This window comes from Typopeltis vanoorti, chromosome 8, assembly GCF_054136105.1.
Source record: "Typopeltis vanoorti isolate ZY-2024b chromosome 8, IOZ_Tvanoo_1.0, whole genome shotgun sequence".
Lineage (NCBI taxonomy): Eukaryota > Metazoa > Arthropoda > Arachnida > Uropygi > Thelyphonidae > Typopeltis > Typopeltis vanoorti.
Genome location: NC_143556.1, coordinates 62764189 through 62787941, shown reverse-complemented (window position 1 = coordinate 62787941; position 23753 = coordinate 62764189). Strand labels below are relative to the sequence as shown.

At 35.6% G+C, this 23753-nt stretch overlaps 1 protein-coding gene and 1 non-coding gene across 2 annotated transcripts in view; both read left to right on the top strand.

Moving 5' to 3' along the window:
- The first annotated feature begins 1719 nt into the window (after positions 1 to 1719).
- The window catches only part of LOC150104045 (uncharacterized), a 40314-nt gene continuing 18280 nt past the window's right edge, over positions 1720 to 23753 (top strand). The window contains exons 1-3 of the mRNA XM_090397012.1: positions 1720 to 2229; positions 13777 to 13827; positions 17785 to 17843. Coding sequence (XP_090253138.1) covers positions 1764 to 2229; positions 13777 to 13827; positions 17785 to 17843 — 576 coding nt within the window. The 5' untranslated portion in view covers positions 1720 to 1763. The remainder of the gene's footprint in view (positions 2230 to 13776; positions 13828 to 17784; positions 17844 to 23753) is intronic.
- On the top strand, positions 19441 to 19512 carry TRNAP-AGG (transfer RNA proline (anticodon AGG)). Its single transcript has one exon. It is a non-coding gene; the product is annotated as a tRNA-Pro (tRNA).

The window sequence follows — 23753 nt, the reverse complement described above, 5'->3', positions numbered from 1 at the left end:
TTTCGAAGCATGACCTTGAAAACAAGGAAAATTTAGTGAATCCAGCTGCAAAAACAAAATCTATTTTGAGGCCTACATTAAAGGATGTGGAGAAAACTCAGAAAAATGATATCACTGACTGTCCCAAATATCAGCACCATCATGACTCCTGTGAAAACAAGGTGCACCTTCGACATCAACCTTCAGCAGGATTTCCAAAACTGTTTCCTAGAACTTCAACAAGAATCAGTCTAAAGGATAAACGTCAATCGTTTCCATTAATGTCAATGTCGGCAATTATGCCTGATCCATTAGTAGTTGCTTATAAATCATCTCGTGAGTCTAAATCAAGCGGTTCAAGTAGTGATCATTCTCAAAGTGTTGGAAGTCGTCATTCTGGTTCACATGTAATCATCGGAGAACCACTCAGGGAGCAGTTTAAGCCTATAACTAAAACTCAAGAAGTTTATGCATCTGGAGTCGTCAGTAAACGTACAAGTCATTTAGATGATTTTCCTCAACGCGTATGGTCATTTGGCCCAGAAATTCAGCGGCATAGTCTGAGGAATGTACAAGAAGTGCAACATCCCAAAATTTCCTTTCTTCGTAAATACGAACCTAAACAGAATATTATCAACAGAAACTCGATTAGAAATCGAGTTCGGCCCGATTCAGAAAATAATGAGAAATGCTCGACTGGAGATACAGAAACAATGAAAACATCTTCTCCTGGAAAGGGTTATGGACGAACCCTACCAAAGAGCTGGAAATATTTCCAATGGATGAAGGAAGATGACTGCAAGTCCACTATGGCTGATGACGAATGCAGTTTAAATTGTAGCTGTAATGACTGCAAATCTGTAGTCTTGAGAAAACAAAGAGACCACAGAACGGCATCCCGTTCGTCGTGTTATTTCTTCAATGAGCCAGACAAAAACGATGTCAGAATGGCCCAGCGAAAAAGTCTTCGGAACAGAAGCAAAAGCCGCGAAAGTCGTACGGAAAGTGTTATTTCAGAAAAACTTTTAAATAGCAATGCACGACTACAATCGAAAGAAGGAAATGGCCAAATATTAACATCTGAACATTGTGCCGGTGACGTGTGGTACGAATGTGAGTCCTTAGGTGATGATAGTAGACAAATGCAACGAACAGTACAAAATAACGTACAGGACCAAACACAAACGGCTGACATCAAGTGCCAAAATGAAAATATTTACGGCAATGAAAACATCAGCACAATTGTAGAGCGGGCAGTCAAGCAAAGCATTCAGCAATTTCTAAATTTAAATACTATACCTGTATTAAAGACTCCTGTAAAGGAAGTCCATGAATCATCGCATTTGCGGGAAAAATCAACTGTGGACACCCCAGTGTACGTTAATCTCCATGTCTATAATGTTGGATCCGGAGAAAGAAAGGAGAACTCAATGTATTTGGAGAAGTCGAATACTCTCACGGGTACTCCGCTGAAAACATGTTCAGCAGTACTGCCATCTGTCGGGAAAGTATTAAACTTTGATCCTGCACATAATAATCTACTTATAGAGGCATTTCAGAAGTTGATTCATGATAGAAGTGGTGAGTCAGATGCAGCTGTTTCGGAAGATTCTGGAATAAAAGATGATGCGACATCTTCGTTTAAGATTTCTTCCATAGAAACTGTGGGCAATTATCCAACAGTAAGTACCGATAAGACTCGAGTGATTTCAGACCCAATAGTGTCTAAAAATAAAATAGTATCGCTGCCTCATTCAAATTCACTACCAAATTTATGTGATCGCATGGACCACACCACTCAGTCATCCTCAGACGCCCAGTTACAAACTAGAAGGTGGCAAAGCATCACCCGATTGCGTGCAGAAGAAGTGAGTAAAAGAATTGCTCAGTTATTGAGCTGTCCTCCCCAAGATGAAGGCTCTAATATAAGTGCGGATTCTGGTTCATTACCCACGTCGAACTCCAGGAATGAAAGCCTTCCGAGTAGGCATTCTCCGGATGGATGGGAAAAAACACCAACCTCAGACGACAATGCAGTAGTTGTGGATGCGGACGACGATGACGAAAATGCCTCCAGTTACGAGTCCACTTATACAGAAAGCGATCTACAGCTGCTGGAAGAAAACAGAAGACGAGGTATGGGATTACCTGTTATAGGAAGGCTCACAAAACAAAAATCAGGGTGCAGCATCTCACGATCCCCTGTGAAGTCTTTTAAGTACAGGGCCATGGATGTGCTCACCGGAAAAGGTATGTGAGTTTATCTGTAGATTGTTTATTGTAGATTTATAAGTTATAAATGAAAATTGAAAAAAATATAAATATAAAAAAATCAAAGGGTCGGTCAGGTACTGCTCATAATAGCAGTTTTGCTTATTGTATTATTATTTAAAATAGAAGAAACATACGCAATCATGGCTGTATATGAATTAATAAATATCATACAACACGAAACAAATACAAAATATACAACAATATCGCACGACAATATGAAATACGAAACACATCGTCTCTCTCTCTCTCTCTCTCTCTCCGATTTTGATTCACTACTTCAAAACATCTCAAACTGTTCAATTTTGATTGAGTTGCTGAATGAATAGACGAACGCAGGTTTACTCATTACTCTTCTCTCTCTCTCTCTCTCTCTGTGTGTGTGTGTGTGTGTGTGTGTGTGTGTGTGTGTGTGTGTGTGTGTGTGTGTGTGTGTGTGTGTGTGTGTGTGTGTGTGTGTGTGTGTGTGTGTGTGTGTGTGTGTGTGTTATGAACTAAATCAGTAGAATAAAAATGGCCATTGTTGTCTGATTTTTCTTCCCTCACCCCTCTGCAAAGAGTTCCAGTATAAAATTAAATTCCATGAAAGTACAAACTAGGGATTCTATGTCTCGGCTATTTTACTATTTCTGGAACTCGATTAGTTTTGACTTGCTTCTCCGAGTCAAAACTAACCATTTATCACGTTTATCATTGGACCATTCTTTTTTGAGGACATTCGCCAGTCGGGTTCTGTGGCTTGCTCAGTTACTACCGAGAGGCATCACGATATGATAAACAATTTTGTTGTGCCACAGCTGCAGCAGCAGCAGCATCTGTGCATGGATTCAGTCATTTTCATGCAGGATGGGCCCCTCCACACATCAATCGATCCGTACAGAGGTTCTTCGCGAACATTTCACGGAAGTCAGAGTGATCAACCGTCCTCTTTCCCATTGTATGTTCACCTCATTCACTGATCTGATCCCCTGTGACTTCTGGCTCTGGAGGATTTCTCAAAGACAGGGTTTATCGGGATCATCCTGATAACTTACCAGCGCTAAAAGACAGCACAACGCAGCATGTGGACAACATCAGTCACGACCAACTGCGTTCTGTCATTGAATATACTGTGCAAAAGATGAAATTTGTGGCATATCGGGAAGGGCAGCACATTGAACAGTACAGCCCCGCGAATGCATAATAGAAGTAAATAAAAATGTGTTATTTTTGCTTGTGTCGCTTTTCTCCTTCTCACACACGCAGAAAAATTACTACATCTACATTCGGTATACCATATAGCGCCCCTGAGGATGAATTTTGAAACTGCCTTCCCCCCCCCCCCCACCACCACCTCAGATATCGCTTATGAATGACGCACAAATTCCTGCAATATTTTGCAGCATATTTGGATCACTGGATGGCGCTCCACAAGGCCTTAAACAGGGATACTTTAATTTTGATTACTCTATATATATATATATATATACTTTGTCAAAAATTAAAGAAAAAAAATCTAAAATCAGTATTTTTTATTTATTTTTTTTAAAGTGCGTATTAAGATTCACCAATGGGATATTTCCTGATATTACATTCCTAATCCATTTATTCTAATAAAGGGTATTAATAATGATTCCTTTATACAATAAAATTTCGCTTTTTTTAGCTGTGATTACACCCCAAGGAACTGACAATGTGAGAACACTGATCTCGCGTTCTCGTTCCATATATTAACTGCGTGTGCTCCTGCCTATTTACAGTCGTGTGGGAAGACCCTGCCATCTCTGTATGATACCGAAGTTATTTGCGTTCAACACAGGATTCGAACAGAGATCCCTTTTCAATCAAAGGGCTGCTTCACATCTTCCGGACAGTACCTTCTGAAACGAATGTTTCGGATTATATTCGTGTTAACAGGCTGTGCCATGGAAAAGTTTTCTGTGTCTTCGGCTCACTCCCGAGAAGTTTAAGTTAATAACCACTCGCTAGTATCCATATTTTCCCGTCTAATGCCCTCACTTTGCTAAAGAGGCAAAATGTCCTAAAAAAAACTTTATAAAGTTTTATTTACCTAAACGTCAAAAATTAGAACTCTATCAAAATACCCATAAAACCAGAGAAATGTACCAGTTAGCTAATTCCTTATGCGCCAAGGAAAGGAAGCCCAAAAGACTCAGAACAAAAGCTACAAATGACGAGAAACCTGAAAAACAAAAACGAAGAACTCTGAGTGTGGAAGAACCACTATAGAATAACTCATCAGCGAACTTCACTACAGGTGCTTTGCCAGAAATAATAATCCAAAAGAACCTTCTCATTGGGTGTAACAATTATACAATTATACTGTACAAGCATTTGAAACTGAAACTGCAAAAACCGAAAGAACGAGAAAGCACCTGATTGGATAGTATAATAGGAGAAGCTATTAAACATGGAGGAAAAGAGTTTTGGAAATAACTGCTAAATATCTGCAATACCGGTCCAGCTACATTCCATCACAATGGACAGCAGACCTAGTAATACCAGTACCCGAAAAAAGACAATCTAAACAACCCAGAAATTTACAAAGGAATCAAACTGCTTCTTAACACATTGACAATCTATAACAGGATGCTTCCAAACCGAATTGAATCCTCTTCTACTCGAAATTCAAGCAGGTTTCTTGAAAAACAGAAGCAGTGTTGAGCACATCCGCTGCCTTGCTAGAAGGATCAAGAGATAAAAACTTTCCCTCAATCTTAAACTTCATAGATTTCTCCAAATCCTTCGATTCAATCAATAGACAAAGGATGTTCAAAATTCTCAGTTATTACAACGCACCCTTGAAAATAATCAACGCAGATAGCAAAACCTTATCACTCAAGAGTAATGGTTAATTACTCTTGAGTGATGACTACTTAGGGCTTTCTTATTTCCACTGGAGTTCTTCTTGGAGACTCTTTTTCACCGTATCATTTTATTGTTACCCTTGATTATGTCTTCCGCCTCACATAAAATGGGTACGGAATAACTGTCGATGATTCAGCGGGATAAATTATACTGGGTGATTCTAAACTCGGACTGCCCAAGCTACCCAGATAGTTTATGTAAAAATGCAGCACTGATCAGGTTGGTAGTCAACAGCAGTAAAACTGAAGTCCTAAAAAACAGAAAAGAAGGAAATATTAGTCTAAATGACCACATTCTTGAAAAAGTAAATGATTTTCAGTACCTTGGTTGCTACATCGATACTATAGCTGACATAGTGAAAAGAAAACACAAATCTCAATTCCATAAAAGTCTAACTAATATCTGGAAATGTATTATAATCACTACAAATACCAAAATTCGTTTGTACAAAACCAGCAATCAAGCTATATTTGCATATGGTGCCCAGACATGAAATATCGCTACCCAACGAGCAGTTAAAATCATCAACAGCTTAGGGACAAAATGCCTGCTAACAAAAGTAGGATATACAAGATGGCAAGATCGCATTCCTAATGCTGTTATTCTTGAAGAAAGCCAGCAAATATCCTTAATAAAAAAAAACAGTTCAAACATATCAGCTGAGTTGGAACATCAACTTAGACAAGCACCTTCACGTACGTTCAGTGTTCTTGCTCTCTGCAGGCCAACTATTGGACACAGAGGAAGAGGAAGATCAAGAAAACAGTTTTAGTAATACAAAAGCAAACTTCTTTTTGAAGATGAGAACCATCGGACATTTATCTTTAGGTACAAAATTAACAGAGCAACTTGGCTCACTTTCATCTAATCGACTATATCTCCATGAGTTTTTGCTACATGAATATTTCTATGCATATTTCCCTATTCATTAATGAATAAATGATGATGATGATGATGAAATTTAAAATGGCAAATGAAACCGCGTGATTTTGCGATTATGAAAAAAAAATAAAGAAGTAAATTAATAATAATCGACCCACGTAGTTTGCTGTATGCAATACTAGTTATATCAATTCCAACCTGCTTATTCCTTTAAAAGATTCCTTTTCCCCACCTCCCCTCCAAAAAATCTGCTCACTCACATTATCAAAAAGTATTAAGTTTTTCTTTTAAATCGCCTCTTCCTTTATTTATTTAGTTAGTTTCTTGTTTATTTATTTTAATTTTACTATTATGTTTTTTTTGTTTTAATTTTTAATATTTTAAAATTTTTTATTAATAAGATACATATTTGTTTTTGCTCCTGTACCTTGTCTCAATCCTCTTCTTTTAAATTAACAAAATAAACTTTTGGAATTTGTGCACTTATATTGTGATCCACATATAAAACAGATTGCTAATTAAGTTAATTGAATTCATATAAAATACTATTATTTGTTCGATAAACATTTTTCTATTCACTCGTCGTACGTAATGGGCGTATAGAAAACAACAAAATGTAGTAGATTAGATTAATAACACCTATTAATAAAGTGAAAATGTACTTTATTTTCACCATGAGTTTGGTAGACATATACATATCAGGAAGTTATGAATCTTAAAAGATTAAAGCAATCACTGTACTTTTTAAGAACGTTTAATTTCGCTTCCTTTTTCTTCATCTTAACAGCTGCCTAACGGACAATGAGGAAACTCCATTCTTCGTGGGCCACAAATTTGCAGTAGCTCTTTTCTGTTATATCTGCCCTTTATGCCTGTACTGAAGAGGTCATTTCCGTGGGTTTAGTGGGAGAAAAAAAAAAACCGGTTTTCCGGAAGAAAAAAAACCTTGCTACCACCATTTGAGACTAACTCAGCCTCAGTTGAAAGCACTCCAGAAAATGATCCTCCCATCTTGATGGGATTCGATCAAAGTTCTTCCGACCAAGGAGTGCTTGTCGATTGTTTTAGCACGCCACTCAAATTATCTTTAGCTTTGCAGTACAGCATCTTCAAATTCTTTTCTGTAAAACATCTCCAGTTCTGGTAAGAAACATATTTCCGTACAGCGTTAGCCAGGCGATGACGACAATTGATTTTCCATCATATCCTTTGCTTCCGTCTTGATCTCCAGTTCCATCCGATTATCCATTTGGTAGAAACCTAAAAGGAGAAAAAGAAATCCCAGTTATTCAACCGGATCCCTCCGATGGAGATAACCCATACGGAAGGACACAGTACAAAACAGTCAGTGCACCGTTCCCCCCCCCCCCCTCCTAACAGGCAAATATCTGCGGTATTCGTGTCCCTATCACACATCCTCGGGATCCGGTTATTCTTCCTCATTTTCGCCCATCCCCCCCCCCCCCTCCTCAGGCTTTTCCTTACGTCCATCCCCATCACTACACCCTTGATGAGCTTTTCCTGCGTGATGGATGCGCCAGGTTTCAACTACGCAACATCCTGTGTAGGAATAATGGCGTGCTTCCTCCAAATCCTCCTCGCATTCAATACTCTCGACTCAGTTAAAATGCAACGCACTCATCGCTCATCTCTCGTCCTAAAATACTTACGTGACACCAACATACACATGAAAATGAGTCCCAGATTGGTAATTGTAAATCCTATTTATTTGATTGAAGTCTTCTGTAGTCTAACTGTTGACACCTCATAGATGTATACGACTTTTGATTAAGTAGAAATCGTGCTGCTGATTAAATATTTCTGCCGATGACACGACTTGTAACTTCTGTGATTACTATACACTGAATGACACAACAACGAAAGAGAAAACTACCTTTTGCAAAAATTGTTTGTTAGTTTCAATAGTACTGCAGTATTGTATTCAATAATGCAACAGTATGCTTTGCTTTAACAATGGCAGCCTAGAACCAGGGTTTGAAAAACTTCGTAACTGCAAACCCGATCTTTTTTGTTTTTTCCTTCTTCTTCTTTTTTTTTTTTTAAATAATAATAATAAGCGTTATAAATTCCAGCTGGCATACAAGCTCGTCCAGGGCATGCTTTTACAAACAAACAAACAGTTTATTTACAAACTTTATTTACAAACAGGCATACCGAGGATGAGTTTGAAGAGCAAATATCCAAATTTAAAGAATTAATGGAATCGGCTTATCGCTTTAGTCTTACTTTGGATGAGTGGACCAATATTGGAAATATAATGTATTTTAGTATTGTTGTTCATTCGCATGACGCAAAAATGTTTAACCCTGCGGAGATCGCGGTCGAAAAAATTGCAGCTTAGGTCGCGTGTATCTGAGAGATACATTCATTACTAGTATGTGCTAAAATGCGATGAAACTTTTTAAAAAAAATGCAATATAATACATCATGATGGTTTATTTATTTTCATTTACAATCTAGAAATTATTGAACAAAGAAACAAAGAAAATAACAACAAGGTTTTTTTTTTACTATCAAATATCACTTTCGCATTCGACTATCATTCTCATCATTGGACTCGAGTAACAAAATCGTTGAATCTCTTCAACATCTGATGGATTATCCAATCGATATATTTTTCCAGCCATTTTCAACGGTAAATAATAATAATAATAATAATAAACTAAACCAATTCTATGCTGACATCGGAGGTCGCAGTATCTCTCAGATACAATTTACTATGAAACATCACACCCCTTTACATAACACGTGTTAAACCAAAACTGACCTCATGAACAGTGTGGACTATCACTCGTAATATATACATGCGCAGCTACTCATGACCTCCAAGCTATACACTGGATATGTGTAAGAATATTTATATTAAACTATTTGTTTGTATCTGACAGATCAGCCGCGACTTCCGCAGGGTTAATTTAGGATTAGTTCGTATAACCCAGAAAATGTTCGTCAACTGACATTCAGAATATTGTGTATTTCTAGTCTTGGAGAATATGCTATTATATGTGGTATGCCATGCTCTTCCCCCCCTCTCCTAGTTATCAGTTCAGTCGGAAGAGCCAAGTACACTTTAATTGGAAAACCTAAGTTCAGATATCGTCTAGAACAGCGCTTCCCAAACTGTGGGCCGTAGGTTTTGTTGAGGGGAGCCGTGAAATAATGAAAACAAATTTAAAATGTTTTATGACTAAGTAGATTTTTCTTATCTTAAAAGAAACGTATTTAACTTTTATTATTTATTATTTATTTTTTGTTATTTTTTATATTTTAATGGAAAAATTCTCACATTGGTGTTGGTTCACAAACTTTGCTCCCTGTGTATTTCGGCGCTTAATGAATATTAGTAAATGTAGGCTTATTCATATAAGTTTCATTTCAAAGCAGTGGTTAATTGTATTTACTTTGAATGCTCTCTGAGGAAGCTCCAATCTTCCCGTCTCTTTCATCACGCGTTCGTAATCAAGCGACTGTTGATATTGACTTTATATACATATCAAAACTCGTTTTTTATTATCACTGTCATCCGAGCTAGTTTTCCTTATCAATAAAATTTTCGCATATACTTCACACATGAAAAAGAGCTTAAACAAGTTCACGTGAGGCAATAGTAATTTGCTTGCAGCAGTAAACAACACGCCCTCCCCAACAGTCACTAACTACAGAGGCAAGAAAAACAAGTACTTTTATTATGTCAGTGAATAAGGTATGAGCAGTCTGTGTAATATATTTCTCAACAAATAGTGCAATTAGAGACAACTAAGATAAAAACGGCACTAATTAATGAATCACATGTCCCCTCATACAGAAACTATGCTGTATATATAGACTCAAGCAAAACCATATGTTGCACCGACAAACACAGTATCTAACTAAAAACTATTGTTATTAATTAGATGTGTGTGAGTTCGATTTCTGAAGGCAGCAATAAAATTCAACCGAACGTGTTAAAATTTGTAAACGTGTTAAAACTAAGAAATATATATATATAGTGAATGTCATGGCAGTTTCACATATGGAATTCGGTTGAAGAGAGTTAGCATTTCAACTCAATTGTCAGCTATGCTTTTATCTTTCGGTCGCGCGATCTTTTATTAATACTGCACGAATCATATGCGCATTTTAATAACCTGCCTTTGCTGTCTGTTTCGCGTTAGGCTTAATTACCGTAAAGGGAGAAAAGTCACAAAAGAGAAAAATGTTCCTGGTCCGGGGATTCCCTTATTCAGGTAATATTCACTAATTTCTACGTTAAAAATTTAACCCCGAGATGGATAAGTGGCTCATAAAAAAAAATAAAAATAAAAAAAATAAAATAAAAAATCCGGCGAACAATCAGAAGCAGAAACAGACTCAAAAAAAAAGGATCGTATTTCATATTTTACCAGAACAGCCCGCGTCGTCTTCAGCACCAAACGGTAAGAGGCAAAAAATGTCGCATGAAAAAATTCGAAAATACGATCCTTCTTATTTGAAATATGGGTTTGTACCATCATATAATAATCCAAACAAACCTATGTGTGTAATCGCTGTAAACAGTTATCAAATGATTGCATGCGACCCGGAAAACTTTGTCGCCATTTAGATACTGTTCATGGGGAATATAAGAGTAAGACAATTGAGTTTTTTCAAAGAAAGGCTGAAGAATTAAAACGACAAGCTAAATGTTTTTCAAAGCATGTTAAACTGAATGACAAATTAGTAAAAGTATCTTTCGAAATTGCTTTGTTATTTGCAAAAACAAAGAAACCTTATACAATTGGTGAAGACCTCGTCTTACCAGCAACAATAAAAAGTTGCGAAACTATCTATGGTTCCGAAATATCAGAACTTTAAAAAAAAAATTCCTGTGTCTAATAACACAATTAAAAGAAGAATAGATTGCATTGCCGATAATATCATGTGTACATTAATTTCACGAATCAAACAAAGTAATGCATTTGCCATTCAGCTGGATGAATCTACGGATAATACAAAGGACGCTAATTTAATGGTTTTTGTTAGATACCTCTATAATTTTCAAATTCATGAAGATCTACTGTTTTGCAGAAATCTTTCTGGTACAACCAAAGGAAAATATATATTTGAAAAAGTGAATATTTTTTTTAAAGAATATGAACTTGATTGGCAAAGGTGCATTGGGATTTGCACTGATGGTGCCGCAGCCATGACAGAGAGAATTTCAGGTTTTGTAGCAGAAGTAAAAAAAGCTTATCCGAATGCAAGACATTCATTGCCTTATCCATAGAGAAAACTTAGTATTTCGACAAATGGAAGAATCGCTGAGTAAAGTATTATCAGAAGTTTCTACTGTAGTTAATTATATAAAAAGTAATGTTACTAATACAAGACTGTTTCGTATTTTATGCCAAGAGATGGATTCCAATAACGACACTCTTTTTTATCACACAGAAGTAAGATGGTTGTCCCGCGGGAACCACCTTACTTCTGTTCTGAAACGAGTTTTAATATTGAAAGATGAACTACGAATTTTTTTTCTTGATAAGAATCCCATGTTAGCATCTCATTTTTATGATCAAAATTGGTTGTGTTTCATTTCTTATCTGTCGGATTTTTTCGAAAAAGTTAATGATTTGAATCTTTCTCTGCAAGGAAAAAGCACCAATATATTAACACTAAACATTAAATTGCAAGCATTTCAAAGTAAATTTTCTGCGTGGTTAAAAAAGTTTTAAAGATAATAAAAACGGAAATGTTTACTTCTCTTCATAAATATGTTAAAGAAAATAATATTTTACTATCAACAGAAAATAAAAGGATAATAATGAACCACCTCACAAATTCTATGGTTTTTTTCGAAAAATATTTTCCTAATTTGAATGAAGATAAAGAATGATTGGATAAGAACATTTGCTCCTCTACAATTTAGCAATCTTCCATGGTCATCCCAAGAAGAACTAATTGATATGAGAGCAGATTCAACTCTCGAATCAGAATTTCTTAACAGTGATTGATCCGAATTTTGGATTCGACGACAAAAAGAATGTCCTTCATTAGCAAACGCAACCTTAAATGTGTTAATTCCTTTCGCATACGTTTGTGAAACAGCATTTTCATCATTATTGATAATTAAAAATAAACATAGGTCCTGCTTATCAATGGAAGTATTGGAAAGAAATCTAAGAATAGCCGTTTCAAATATTTCACCTGATATTGACTTTTTGTGTAGCAGTATTGAAACACATCCATCACATTATTATTAAACTTCTTTTATGTTTTTAATTCTTTCTTTATTACTAATCGTCTAACGTTTCATGTGCTTGTGTACAATATGCAAATGTACAATAACAATAAATCTATCTATATAAGAATCTGAGATAATGTGCCATGTGAAATGTGTATGTAAGATGCTAAAAATGTAATATTTGCATTTGATTTTTGCAATATTTGCTGCGTATGTTTTTGGATATAAATTATAAATTAGTGCTGAATATAAATACAATAAATATTATAATAATATATGTCTCAATTACGATTTTTTTTCGAGGGAGGCCGTGAAATATTTTAATTTTTATAAAGGGGACCCTGACATCAGAAGTTTGGGAAGCACTGGTCTAGAACGTCCGGAACATCTACGAGAATTTTATGAGTGAAAGTAAGTTAGCCGATCTCAATAGAAAAGAGCATTGCTCCGTACCCCCGAAATCCGAGTTGTTTTCTTCTTCTTCTCCGAACATGCTAAAAATGCTTATAGTAATGCTGAAGCATTACTATAATTGGTGATGACTATAATTGCGCTCATCATTGGTGATGAGCACGCACGCACGCACACACACACACACACACACACACACACACACACACACACACACACACACACACACACACACACACACACACACACTTTTTGCATCTATAACAGCCATCGCACGAAGTTGTTATGATATGCCTTACATTTTGGAAAGGCAGATAGTCCAGCAAAGATCGCCAGCAGAATTTTTCGTCCGATTTTTTTTTTTTTTTTTTTTTTGTTAAATCTGTTTCAATCGAACAGACTCTAGCTGTCATTAAATGTAATGACAGGAGTTTGTATTTCTCCTCGTGGTATTCTGTCTTCCGCTAGTATACGTTCATTTTCAACCCGCACCGTAACTAGCAGACAATCATGCCTACGATGTGTCATCGTATCATAACACCTCTCACATTAAAAATCACCTTGTTTTTAATTGTCTACTCCTGCAGAAGGGAGATCGTCTGTACATCCTTCTTACTGTATTCTGCATCTACCACGTGATTTCTGAATTTATCTTTTTCCTCCAGGATTGAAGTGCCCTGTGACGATATGATGGAGTATAAAAGTATGTGTATGAAAATACATAAGAAACAATATCACAAACTGCTACTTTTCTTTTTCGCTTAAGAATTAGTATATTATAAAACACTTAAACATCAAACAATCCATGAAAAACACGTGCCCATATACACATTTAATGAGATAATACAGTAGTATGCGTGCGTGACAGCTATTCATGTTTCATAAAGGTACTGCCGATTGAAAGAAAAAAAAAATGTATACAAACTTCTGCGAGCTTTTGCAGTAATCTTAGTTAAGTACATATTGCAGCGCAAAATTATTAGGCACGTCATATTTTACTAAATAAATAATTTTTCTGTTACATATTCGAAGTAATTCTTTATATTTTATAAAATAAATGTCGCATAAATTACAAAGCATAATAAACTTTAAATATGTAGTTTACTAAATAAAAAAAGTAATTCATTTATTTTACCTTTCAGCCAAATTGAAGCTGGACATTTACAACAACTTTGGATTGATTACTGTCCATGGTAAGTGGTGTGTGGTCGTGTTCAAATAAACACGACCAGTGTCTTAAGAATGACGTATCTAACCTCTTGGAGAAAAGTTTCGATTTTATAAATGCTAAAAATAACCTTGTGTATTAACTGTATCATAACAAGCGAAATGAGAGTTAATATCCATGCTACCTGTTCTCATTTGCGATACGTGAATGTTATAATTAGGTCTCCAAGCAACCAGATTCACTCATTTAATGCTAACTGCTAACGAAATTGGCCTGATAGAGTATTAATCAGAGTAATCAATATGCAATTAACCTGTTAATTAACTTAATTCCTTAATTATCAACGAATGTTTTTTTCCCTTTTTCTTTCTTTCTTTTTTTTTTTTTTTTTTTTTTTGTATCATACAAGACGATGGTCTGCAGCCGATGCTCTTTGCCAGAAACTGGTCGTTACATAAATAATTACGTACAAAATCAGACTCGTGGCACGAAAAAAATCTCCTGCCCTCGGTTGAAATACTAGCTACCCAGTTTCGAAATGCTTCTGCAATTTGGCGTAAACAGCACGAAGCTCTATCCCCTAGTTGCACAGTTGGGGCTCAACAGGCCGGTGTGCAGGTGGTTAGTTGCGTAATCACGGTTAAGATATTATTCATGTTCCCAACTGAGTTTTGTGTACTGCTTGATTATTATTATAATTATTTTTATTGTTACCAAGACCTTTATGCTGTTATTTTTGTCCTTACGTTCAGACCTTCTTAAGCGCATATGTGCGCGCCTGCGTGCTAACTGTGTAAATTGTGCCAGAAGAGCAAAAAAAGTGAAGTATTGCTGTTGATTGCTTTCCAACACATTTTATATTGTAAATTAAATAAGCGATTATAACGTCAACGATATTTGCAATTGGTTATCCTGGTTCATTAAATAAATACTACTAATAATAATAGTAGTAGCTGCTACTACTACTACTAATAATAATTATTATTATTATTGTTGTTGTTGTTGTTATTATTATTATTATTTATTATTAAGGAGGTAACGATCTTTAGTACAAGCAAGTAGGATCTCCCGGAAGCATTTTAAACCAGCATTCTTAAAAATCGACCGTAGAACTCACACTTTTGCAGGTAATAATACGAGTGTTAGTGTTCAGTGTCACGAGATGGCAACAGTTGTCTGCGTACAGAAAACTGTTGCCATCTCTCTTTCTCCCTCCCTCTGTCTCTTTCTCTCTCCTACAAGGCTTAGTTCATTGAATTTGAGTTATTGCCAGTGAGGGTTCAAGGATGGAAACTGGCTGCCTACTGTCTTCAAAAAGTTAGGGATAAAGGAGCTCCGTCTACTTTCTTTGGGAATAGAAGGCGTTAAAGAAAGAAAGATTTATTGTAATTACTAGTTCAATAAACAGAGTTCACAGTCAACGAGTAACAAGAAACATGAATGACAAATGAGATCAATTCGGGCCTTATCCAAAGGCCGATGAAGCGACTAGATATCGTAGTAAAATGTGAGATGTCTCTAAAAGTGCTTTTTTCTCTGGAGCTGAGATGGTGTTATATCAGGGAAGCTCAACTTTTCGAGATGTTTCATAAATGTTCTTGGTATTATGACAATTGGGACTGTTGTTGCTTTCTTGCTCCAGAGTTTTTGAATTTCAGTCTTCAGATCCCTATACTTCGTTAGCTTTTCATGCACTTTTTCGTCTACTCTACTATCCCCTGGTATTCCTACATCAATAAACCGCGCATGTTCTTCGATTACATTAATGTCTGGCATATGTTCAAGATGTCCATGTGTCTTAATTTTAAAATCCTATATATCTTGGCATTTTCATTTTCAATAACTCTTTCAACTGTGTGTTCCCAAGGGATTTTGCAAGTTTGGAAATAACATTTCTTGCACAAGCTCAAGAACTTTCAACTATATATATAGTTGAAAGTTCTTGAGCTTGTGCAAGAAATGTTATTTATATATATATATAAACCTCGGGAAATATGCCCACAAAATAGTTAATTTATTTAATAATTCGGCCTATTCGTGTTACTGGCAGCAATTTTTCGTTTCCATATCCACAGTTGGAAGCAGTGAAGAATGCCAAGTCCACAGTGTAACCCTGAATCGAAAATATTGACTGACAGGAGTCAACTTCTTGAATCTGTTTGGAGTGGCAAGCGGCCACAAGACCCACGAGTATTTCAACCAGGGGCGCGCCGGCAATGTGTGCGACGCATACAGGCGCCAGGATAGTAAAGGCGCCAAAGAGGAGGAAATACTAAAAAAAAAAAAAAAAAAACGTTTTTTTAAAGTGATTTTTTTATTGGGCGGGGGGGAGAAAGGGGCGCCAACTAAAGTTTTGCACACAGGCACCGGACACTACTGGCGCGCCCTTGATTTCAACCCTACCAAGAGTTGCAGCCCACGTTTTTGTAAATAACAACAAATGGTATCAACCTTTATACTTCCTATATGGTTACGCTCCATCTCACAAAGTAATGATTGTAAACGCGTTGTTTGAAAATAATAACATCAGAACATTACAGTGACTAGTAATTCAGGGCTTCGACCTGACTCTGATATAGAGGCTGGAGTGCAAAATTATCGCCAATATGTCATCATTTTTGGCTTATCTAGTCTTGGTGCATCAAATGGATGTAACACGAATAAAAGTAAGATTTAGTACAGGTCTCAGCCTTTTGTGGTGAGCTTACTAGAAAAAAACAAACAGACAGAATCCCAATTATTTGTATAAATTTAATATACTACCGGAAATAGTGGGTTTCATTTTTCAGCTCAGTCTGTGCGCCCTCTCTGAAATGTTGTCTTTTCATCATCGACTACTATCCATTCAGTTCTTTCAGAACAATATGGTTTCTGTCTCTGTAAACAAATCCTGCGAATTTTTCTATGCCCTTGCAGGATCAACAAACCAGTTAAGTATTCATCTTTTCGACTCAGAGTTGTACGTAATAAAACAGTCACGTGAAATGTTCATGGAAGGGAGATAAAAAGTAGAATATATAAATAGCATGTCAGCATACAGAATTCGAATCAAAATGAATAACAACAACAAATTCATTCCTAAGAGCTGTTGTAATAGGTTTTGGATCACATTTCGATTCCCAAGATGGGACAACTGACATCAGTTGTTGGCCCTGAACAGGCCCTAAGGCCTGCTAAGTATTCGTGGCTTTCAGAACCGTAATTTTAGGACAGGTGGTTAGCCTTGTGCCTAAATACATCTTTTTTGTGTGTAAACTGCGTGTGTTCTCCTGCTCGGCTTACCTGGTTGCAGGACGAAAATCCCCTTTCCGGGAGGGGAACCCTTCCATTATCATATGAGACTAGCTAACTCAATTTTAGTTGAAAAACCCTGATAAAAGTTCTTTGCTTCGTAGGCAGAATTCGAACTGAGTTACGGAGTTCAAGGTAGGGTTATCAAGCATGCAAAATATAGCAGGCCTCCATTAATGATAACCAGAACTTCACCAAATGAAATGCATTGAGAAAAAAAAAAATCAAGTGACCAGTTTTGCATGATCACAAAACACTGACGAGAGAATATGATGAAAGAGAGTGAGAAAGAGAAGCTTCATCAGATAACACGTTATAGTCGTGGCCCAATTTCTTCGACTGGTTCGGTATTAATCACTGTTACGTGCAGAGATGGATCACTGGCCGTGTTCAGTGGACCATTTATCAGTGTAACACAGGATACTCTAAGCAAAGTCTTACTGACTGTGCTAATGAATGCCCAAACACTTCCGAGATGAATCTGCAGTCCCACAGCGAGATTTAGTGCAGGTGGTATTTTCCACAGCCTACATTTCTCTCATTAGTTCGATACGTACTTGGGGTGGGGGGTTCATACAAATATTTAAACTCGTATTACGTGAATCAGGTGCCCATAAAATGCATTTTTAATCTTCTCTATAAATACTCATGAAAAATTATCCATTTGTGAAGATTTATTTTTCGTTTTCAGCAATCCGTGCTGCGAAATTATCTTCCAGAAGATGTCATCAAGCGAATGCTTACATCAAGGTAAGATATCCAATTTGGATATTCATATCATAATTGCATATTATAATAACATATTATGAGATTGTTCTTTGATATAAATTACAGTTTTCTCTGAGTATCCCGTTATCTCCAAGATGTTAAAATGTGTTCCGAGGAATTTTTCTCAATTCCGTCGGACGCTACAAAATCCTATACAGTGATTTTTTATTTATTTATTATTATTATTTTTTTTTTTTTTGAAAGGACTGTTTCGTCTCTTTTGCGAGATGGAAACAAAAAACAAAAAAAAAAAACAGTTTCCTGAAGAAAAACTATGCTTCCTTCGTACGAGACTGGCTAAATCATCTACAGGTGAAAAAAAGGGGAAAAAAAATCTTAGACATGATTCGAACCAAGTTTTTGTTTTCATCAAAGGGCATCCTTGATACGACTAAACCGACAGTTCCTTGTACTAGGATTGTAAGAAGTACAGCCTTCCCATATCTCGAGGAGTTTCATACAACCATATTCCTTGGTGTTACGTTTGATTTTAGCCATGGCATTGTGCATAAATCAAATGGATGTTAAACATTAACCTAACCTCAATAATTATGGTTATATGAAACTCTTCAGCATATGGGAAATTAATCTTGTCCACGATAACTACTTCGTCTTGCAATTTATTTCACCTACTCACAAATCTCCCCCAAGCGAACCTAGTTTTCTGTTTTGGTTATAAATGCACGACATATTGTAGATTTTATTTCCATTGATAGAACCAGCGTTACGCTTCAGTGCTTACACTATAATCATTATTTGATATGACGCGAACATTATAGTCTTCAAACATTTCTATTATACTTGACAAGAAATTTTATTCTTGTGTTAATCTTTTGCCCAGGCGTAAGCCAAGTTTTGTGCGTGAAGTATCCTGACGACTAGTCTAGTCTACTTATAAAGTGTATATATGCACAAACAAATGCACAAAACACTAGAAATTTTCCAAAAATCTTTTCCTAATTAAAATTCATTTTTTTCTTTATGTTGTGTCCTGTCTTCTATTTCTATACTACTTATGAATTAGCGATCATTGCAGATGCTTAGTCATAGGTCGTATGCGATGCGTAGTGTGTATTCTCAAAACGTCTACAGATGTATAACATCTGTCTATTTCTTCACCTCATCCTTTGTCCTAATATGTTACTGATTGTGTTAGTATAAACTTATATTATTATTGTTACATTAACTCTCTTAGTGTCAAAGACTCATCTAGGGAAGGGAGAGAGAGAGAACTTTAGACCATTAACACAGCAAACAGGTTTACAAATCGATAGCTAATGTTTCCGATGTGATTAGTAAAACTATTCATTTTGATCAGATAAATGAAATTTTGATAAACTAGCTATTTGCAGCTGAAGATTCAAAGCAAATAGCCATCTAGCCGGTCAGCCAATTCGTAACAGAAAACTGTTTGAATATTTTTGTGAAGGAATTCAGTATTATTAGTGTACATTCATTTAAATTTACACCACAAGATGGCAGCACGACCCCATGAGATATCTCTTACACATGGTATCACTTAAAATCACGGTCAATAGCTATCTTTATAAATGATAGATACGTGCTCTCATAGTCGTGTGGCTCGTTGGTCTAGGGGTATGATTCTCGCTTAGGGTGCGAGAGGTCCCGGGTTCAAATCCCGGACGAGCCCAAGGTGATTTTTTTGTTTTTTTTGGCTTTTCGTGGCGCACAATGAAAGAAACGAAGTGCAAATATAAATAAATGTCCATACTACGAAACAATCTTTTTTTTTTTTTCTTAAACTGACATGAAAATAGGGAAAACGATTTGAAATTGAAATAGATGTATCACTGAAACATCGTTATAAGGCGTAAGTATGCTGGATGATGGTTTCCATTATTTATTATTATTATTTATGTGACTGATTAAATGCTTTAAAAGTGCACATAGTCGGATCAGTCTATTATCTTTTTTTAATTTTTTTTTTCGATATCATACCATGCTTTCACGAATATCTCTACTCCACACTGAGAAATATGAAGAATGGATTGAAAATTGCATGTTTATTTAATTTAATAAATATGTGATTGTATTTATTTTTATACAAAAAATTACATAAATTACATTGGAGGTGTCGCGGTGTAATAATAATAAAAGATGGAAAGGTAATCATTACTTGGCATGATACCGCTTTAAAATATTTTTTTAAATCAAAATTTGGCGAGAATACAAATTAAGCAAAGTACAGTATAATAATTGAGCTGTTTAGGAATATCCCACTTTAATAATCGATTACGTAGCTGCAATCTCTAGCGAAGTTAAAATATACTAGCTATTTGGTACCCTTATCCCTCACTCCCAATAAAATAAATAAATACATAAATAAATAAAGAATAGCCTGACTTTTTCTTCATTTTCTTTATTATCCTCATTCCGGGAGGTCCACTGCAAAACCCAAGCTACATGAGTGATATGCACGGGCAAAAGAAAGACTGAAAAATCGAAATCCCGTCTGGCATTCCTTGTAACTTCTCGTTCTCCCCCCGCCCCTCACTCTCTCTGGATAAAATCCTAAGAACCATTTATTGATTTGTGCAGAAAATTTTCATAGATTTTTCGACACCTCTGTAACACAAAATAATAATAATAAAAATCTCGACAAGTTTACTTCGTTAAAAATAAAAATCCTTCTTACTCATGAATGCCATCTATTCGCTAAACAACGAACTGTAATTATAAGTTTAATTTACAATTAAAGTTATATTTATAATTCTTATGAAAACCGAGTATGAAACTTTTACAGTTTTCATACTGAGTTAAGCGAATTTTAGTAGTAAATCAAGTGACTGAAAAAATTAAATCACCGCATACGTACCTAGTGACCTGAATTAGGTGAGCGTGAACAAACAACAGGCGGAATTGTTTGTACTCATTTTAATAATAATAAACTTTCGTTTGAAATTAATTGGCGTCATGTTTTTCCATGACAACAGTAGGTTCCATCTTTTTGCAGCTCGGTGGTGAGATGCACCCATCTGCTATTTCCGGCTACGACGCGAAGAACCTCTTTTAACATTCTTTTCATCCGAAGTGGCAGTTTTTTTGTTTTTGTTTTAATCCATAAAACAGGTAAGTCAGTCAGAAGAACACACGCAGTTAATAAACATAATCCACTGTGCCTTATAACTCGAATTGCTTCAGTCGTAATTGTAAAACAGTCCACTTTCAAACATTCCGCGTTTGAACTGAAAAAAAAAAATAAAAATAAAAATAGAAAGAAAGAAAAAGGCACTAAAATTAACCATTTTGGTGTCCTAGGCAGTACAAGGAGTAATTTATTGATAAATATGTAATTCACATATATTTATTTATCCGTCTATCTATTTTTTTAAGGTACTTTCATATTAGAAATGCTGGTCTCAAACTTCGAGAATATGCAAGATTCTTCTTTTTATTTTTATTTTATAGATTGATTTAATTTGTTCTCAAAAGCAATATTATTGTAAAATAGTATAATGACGTTTTTTTTTTTTTTCAATCATTCATTGGTTGCAGAAGAGACGGTGCATGCTAAAAAGTAAGTTGTGATAAGTAAACGCAGTTACTGTACAGATGGGCAAAGTGTTTTTAACTGAATATTAAAATAATAGCATTGTTTTAAATGGACTTAATACAATACACTCTTATCTGAACTGAACAGTTAAGGTAAGAGTGTTAAGCAAACGGTTTCTTTACATGACTCGAAGCATTAAGTTCGTAAAACTGAATAGGCCTGACTGCATTAAGGAAATTACTTTTACAAATAAACTGTATAGCTTTGCAGCATTCCTAGACTTTTTTTTTTTTTCATTTAATATCACTACATACGTTATTTACTGTTTAATAAATGTCGTAAGAAAGTTCATTTCCCATTCCATACAGAGAAGTGAATTGCGATGTAAATTTTGAATTAACTTAAGGATTTGAAGAATTTAAAGAATGAAGAATGGCACGTGTTCTCGAATTAATGCAAGTGCGTTATTTAATGTTGACAGATTTCCTGTTTCGGCACAATGTTGATGACGAGTGACACTGACTGGCGGCTTACCTACTGGCCAGTGATTTAAAATAAGCACGGCAAAACACTTTTTGGGATTTATGATCCAGCTGTTTTACTATTGAGATTGAAGTAAGAGGAACACTTTAAAAAGAGGTGCATTTTATGTATGGGCGGGCTAGAACGTGGGTTTTCTTCACTTACACACGCACTGTAACATTTAAATGACAATTAACAAAGTCCAGCGACAAAGCGCTGACAAAAAAGTATCACGCAACTTGCTTATTGAAGAGAATTACGTTTCACGTGCGTGGGAAAAGCGTGCAGAGCAAATCAAACCGTTCTGGTTTGAGTTGCAGTTCAGCAAAAATATGTGGGTGATGAGCGTGACGATTAAGCGTCCGCCATTCATTCTGTCTAGCAAATAGACTTCCGCGATTTTTATTATCATTGAAATAAAGGGCTGTTATGACATCGTAGACTTGTTTTATGGTTGATTCATTGGCCATTCGTCTCGAAATAAAAAAAATAAATAAAAATAAAAAGCTAGCAATGAGGTGGCTGAAAATAGCTTGCTTTGTGTTTCTGAAAAAGGAAATATCCTTTTCTTCTTCTTCTTCTTCTTCTTCATATAGCTTCCTTGGTGATAGGGTTTAGCACCATGTCCTTCCAGTTCTCTCTGTTGGTGGCTTTCTTTTTTGTTTCTGCATAGCCATGCGATCCTGTCGATGATCTTATATCTTCAAGCCATGTCCTTCGTTTTTTGCCTCTTGATCCTTTTCCCATAATTTTTCCTTCTAAAACTGTTAATATCCTCTGTCCTGCTGAACTTCTCAGTATGTGTCCTGCCAATCTCATCTTTCTCCGGATCATTTCCTGTAATAAAGATCTCTGTGTTGTCATTCTCTGTAGGACATCTGTATTTGTCACATGTTCTGTCCATGGGATTTTCAGTGCTCTCCTATAGCACTACATTTCAAAGGCCATTATCTGTTGCCTTACTCTCTTCTTGAATATCCAGGTCTCACTTCCATACCATATGTGAAAATTGGCCACACTAATGTTCTTATCATTCTTTTCTTTGTCTCGATAGTCACAGAACTTCTGAGCAGACCTTTATTTTTCCAGAATGCATCTTTAGCTATGGCTGTTCTTATTTTTATTTCTTTATCTTGCTTTCCATCTGCAGTAAAGTAGGTGCCTAAATATTTGTATTCTGTTGTATGTTCAATTTTCATATTGTTTATGAATATTTCCGGCTCGGATCTGCTTTCTTTTGAGATATTCGTAAATTTGGTTTTTTTGCATGAATATCTAATCCAAATTCTTTACCTTCTTAAATCAGTAGCTGCAGTAATTTGATTAATTTGTTTTCTGTTATTAGAATGGTATTATCAGCATATCTAAGATTGTTGTATTTTATACCATTGATACTAATTCTAATTCCTGTTTTTTGTTTTTCAATCTTTTTCATCACTGTCTCACTATAGATATTAAATAGATTTGGTGAAAGGATACAACCTTGTCTAACTGCTCTTTTTATTTTCACTTCAGAAGTCTCAGAGTTAAACACCTGCATTTCCTGTTTGGTGTAAATCATTTTTGTAATCTTAAGTACATGCTCTTCTGTCTAATTTATCTAATATATTGAACATTTTATTATGTTTTACCCGGTCAAAAGCCTTATGAAAGTCTATTAAGCATATGTAAATGTTCCTATTTCTTTCAAATGATCTTTCTATTAGTAGTTTTAGTTCCGGGATAGCATTAATGGTTCCCATTCTTTTTCTGAAGCCTTTCTGTTGTTCACTCAATTCACTGCTTATGGCTCTTTCAATTTGTTTGTTAATAAAGGTTAAAATAATTTTAGATTCATGGGATATTAGGCTGACATT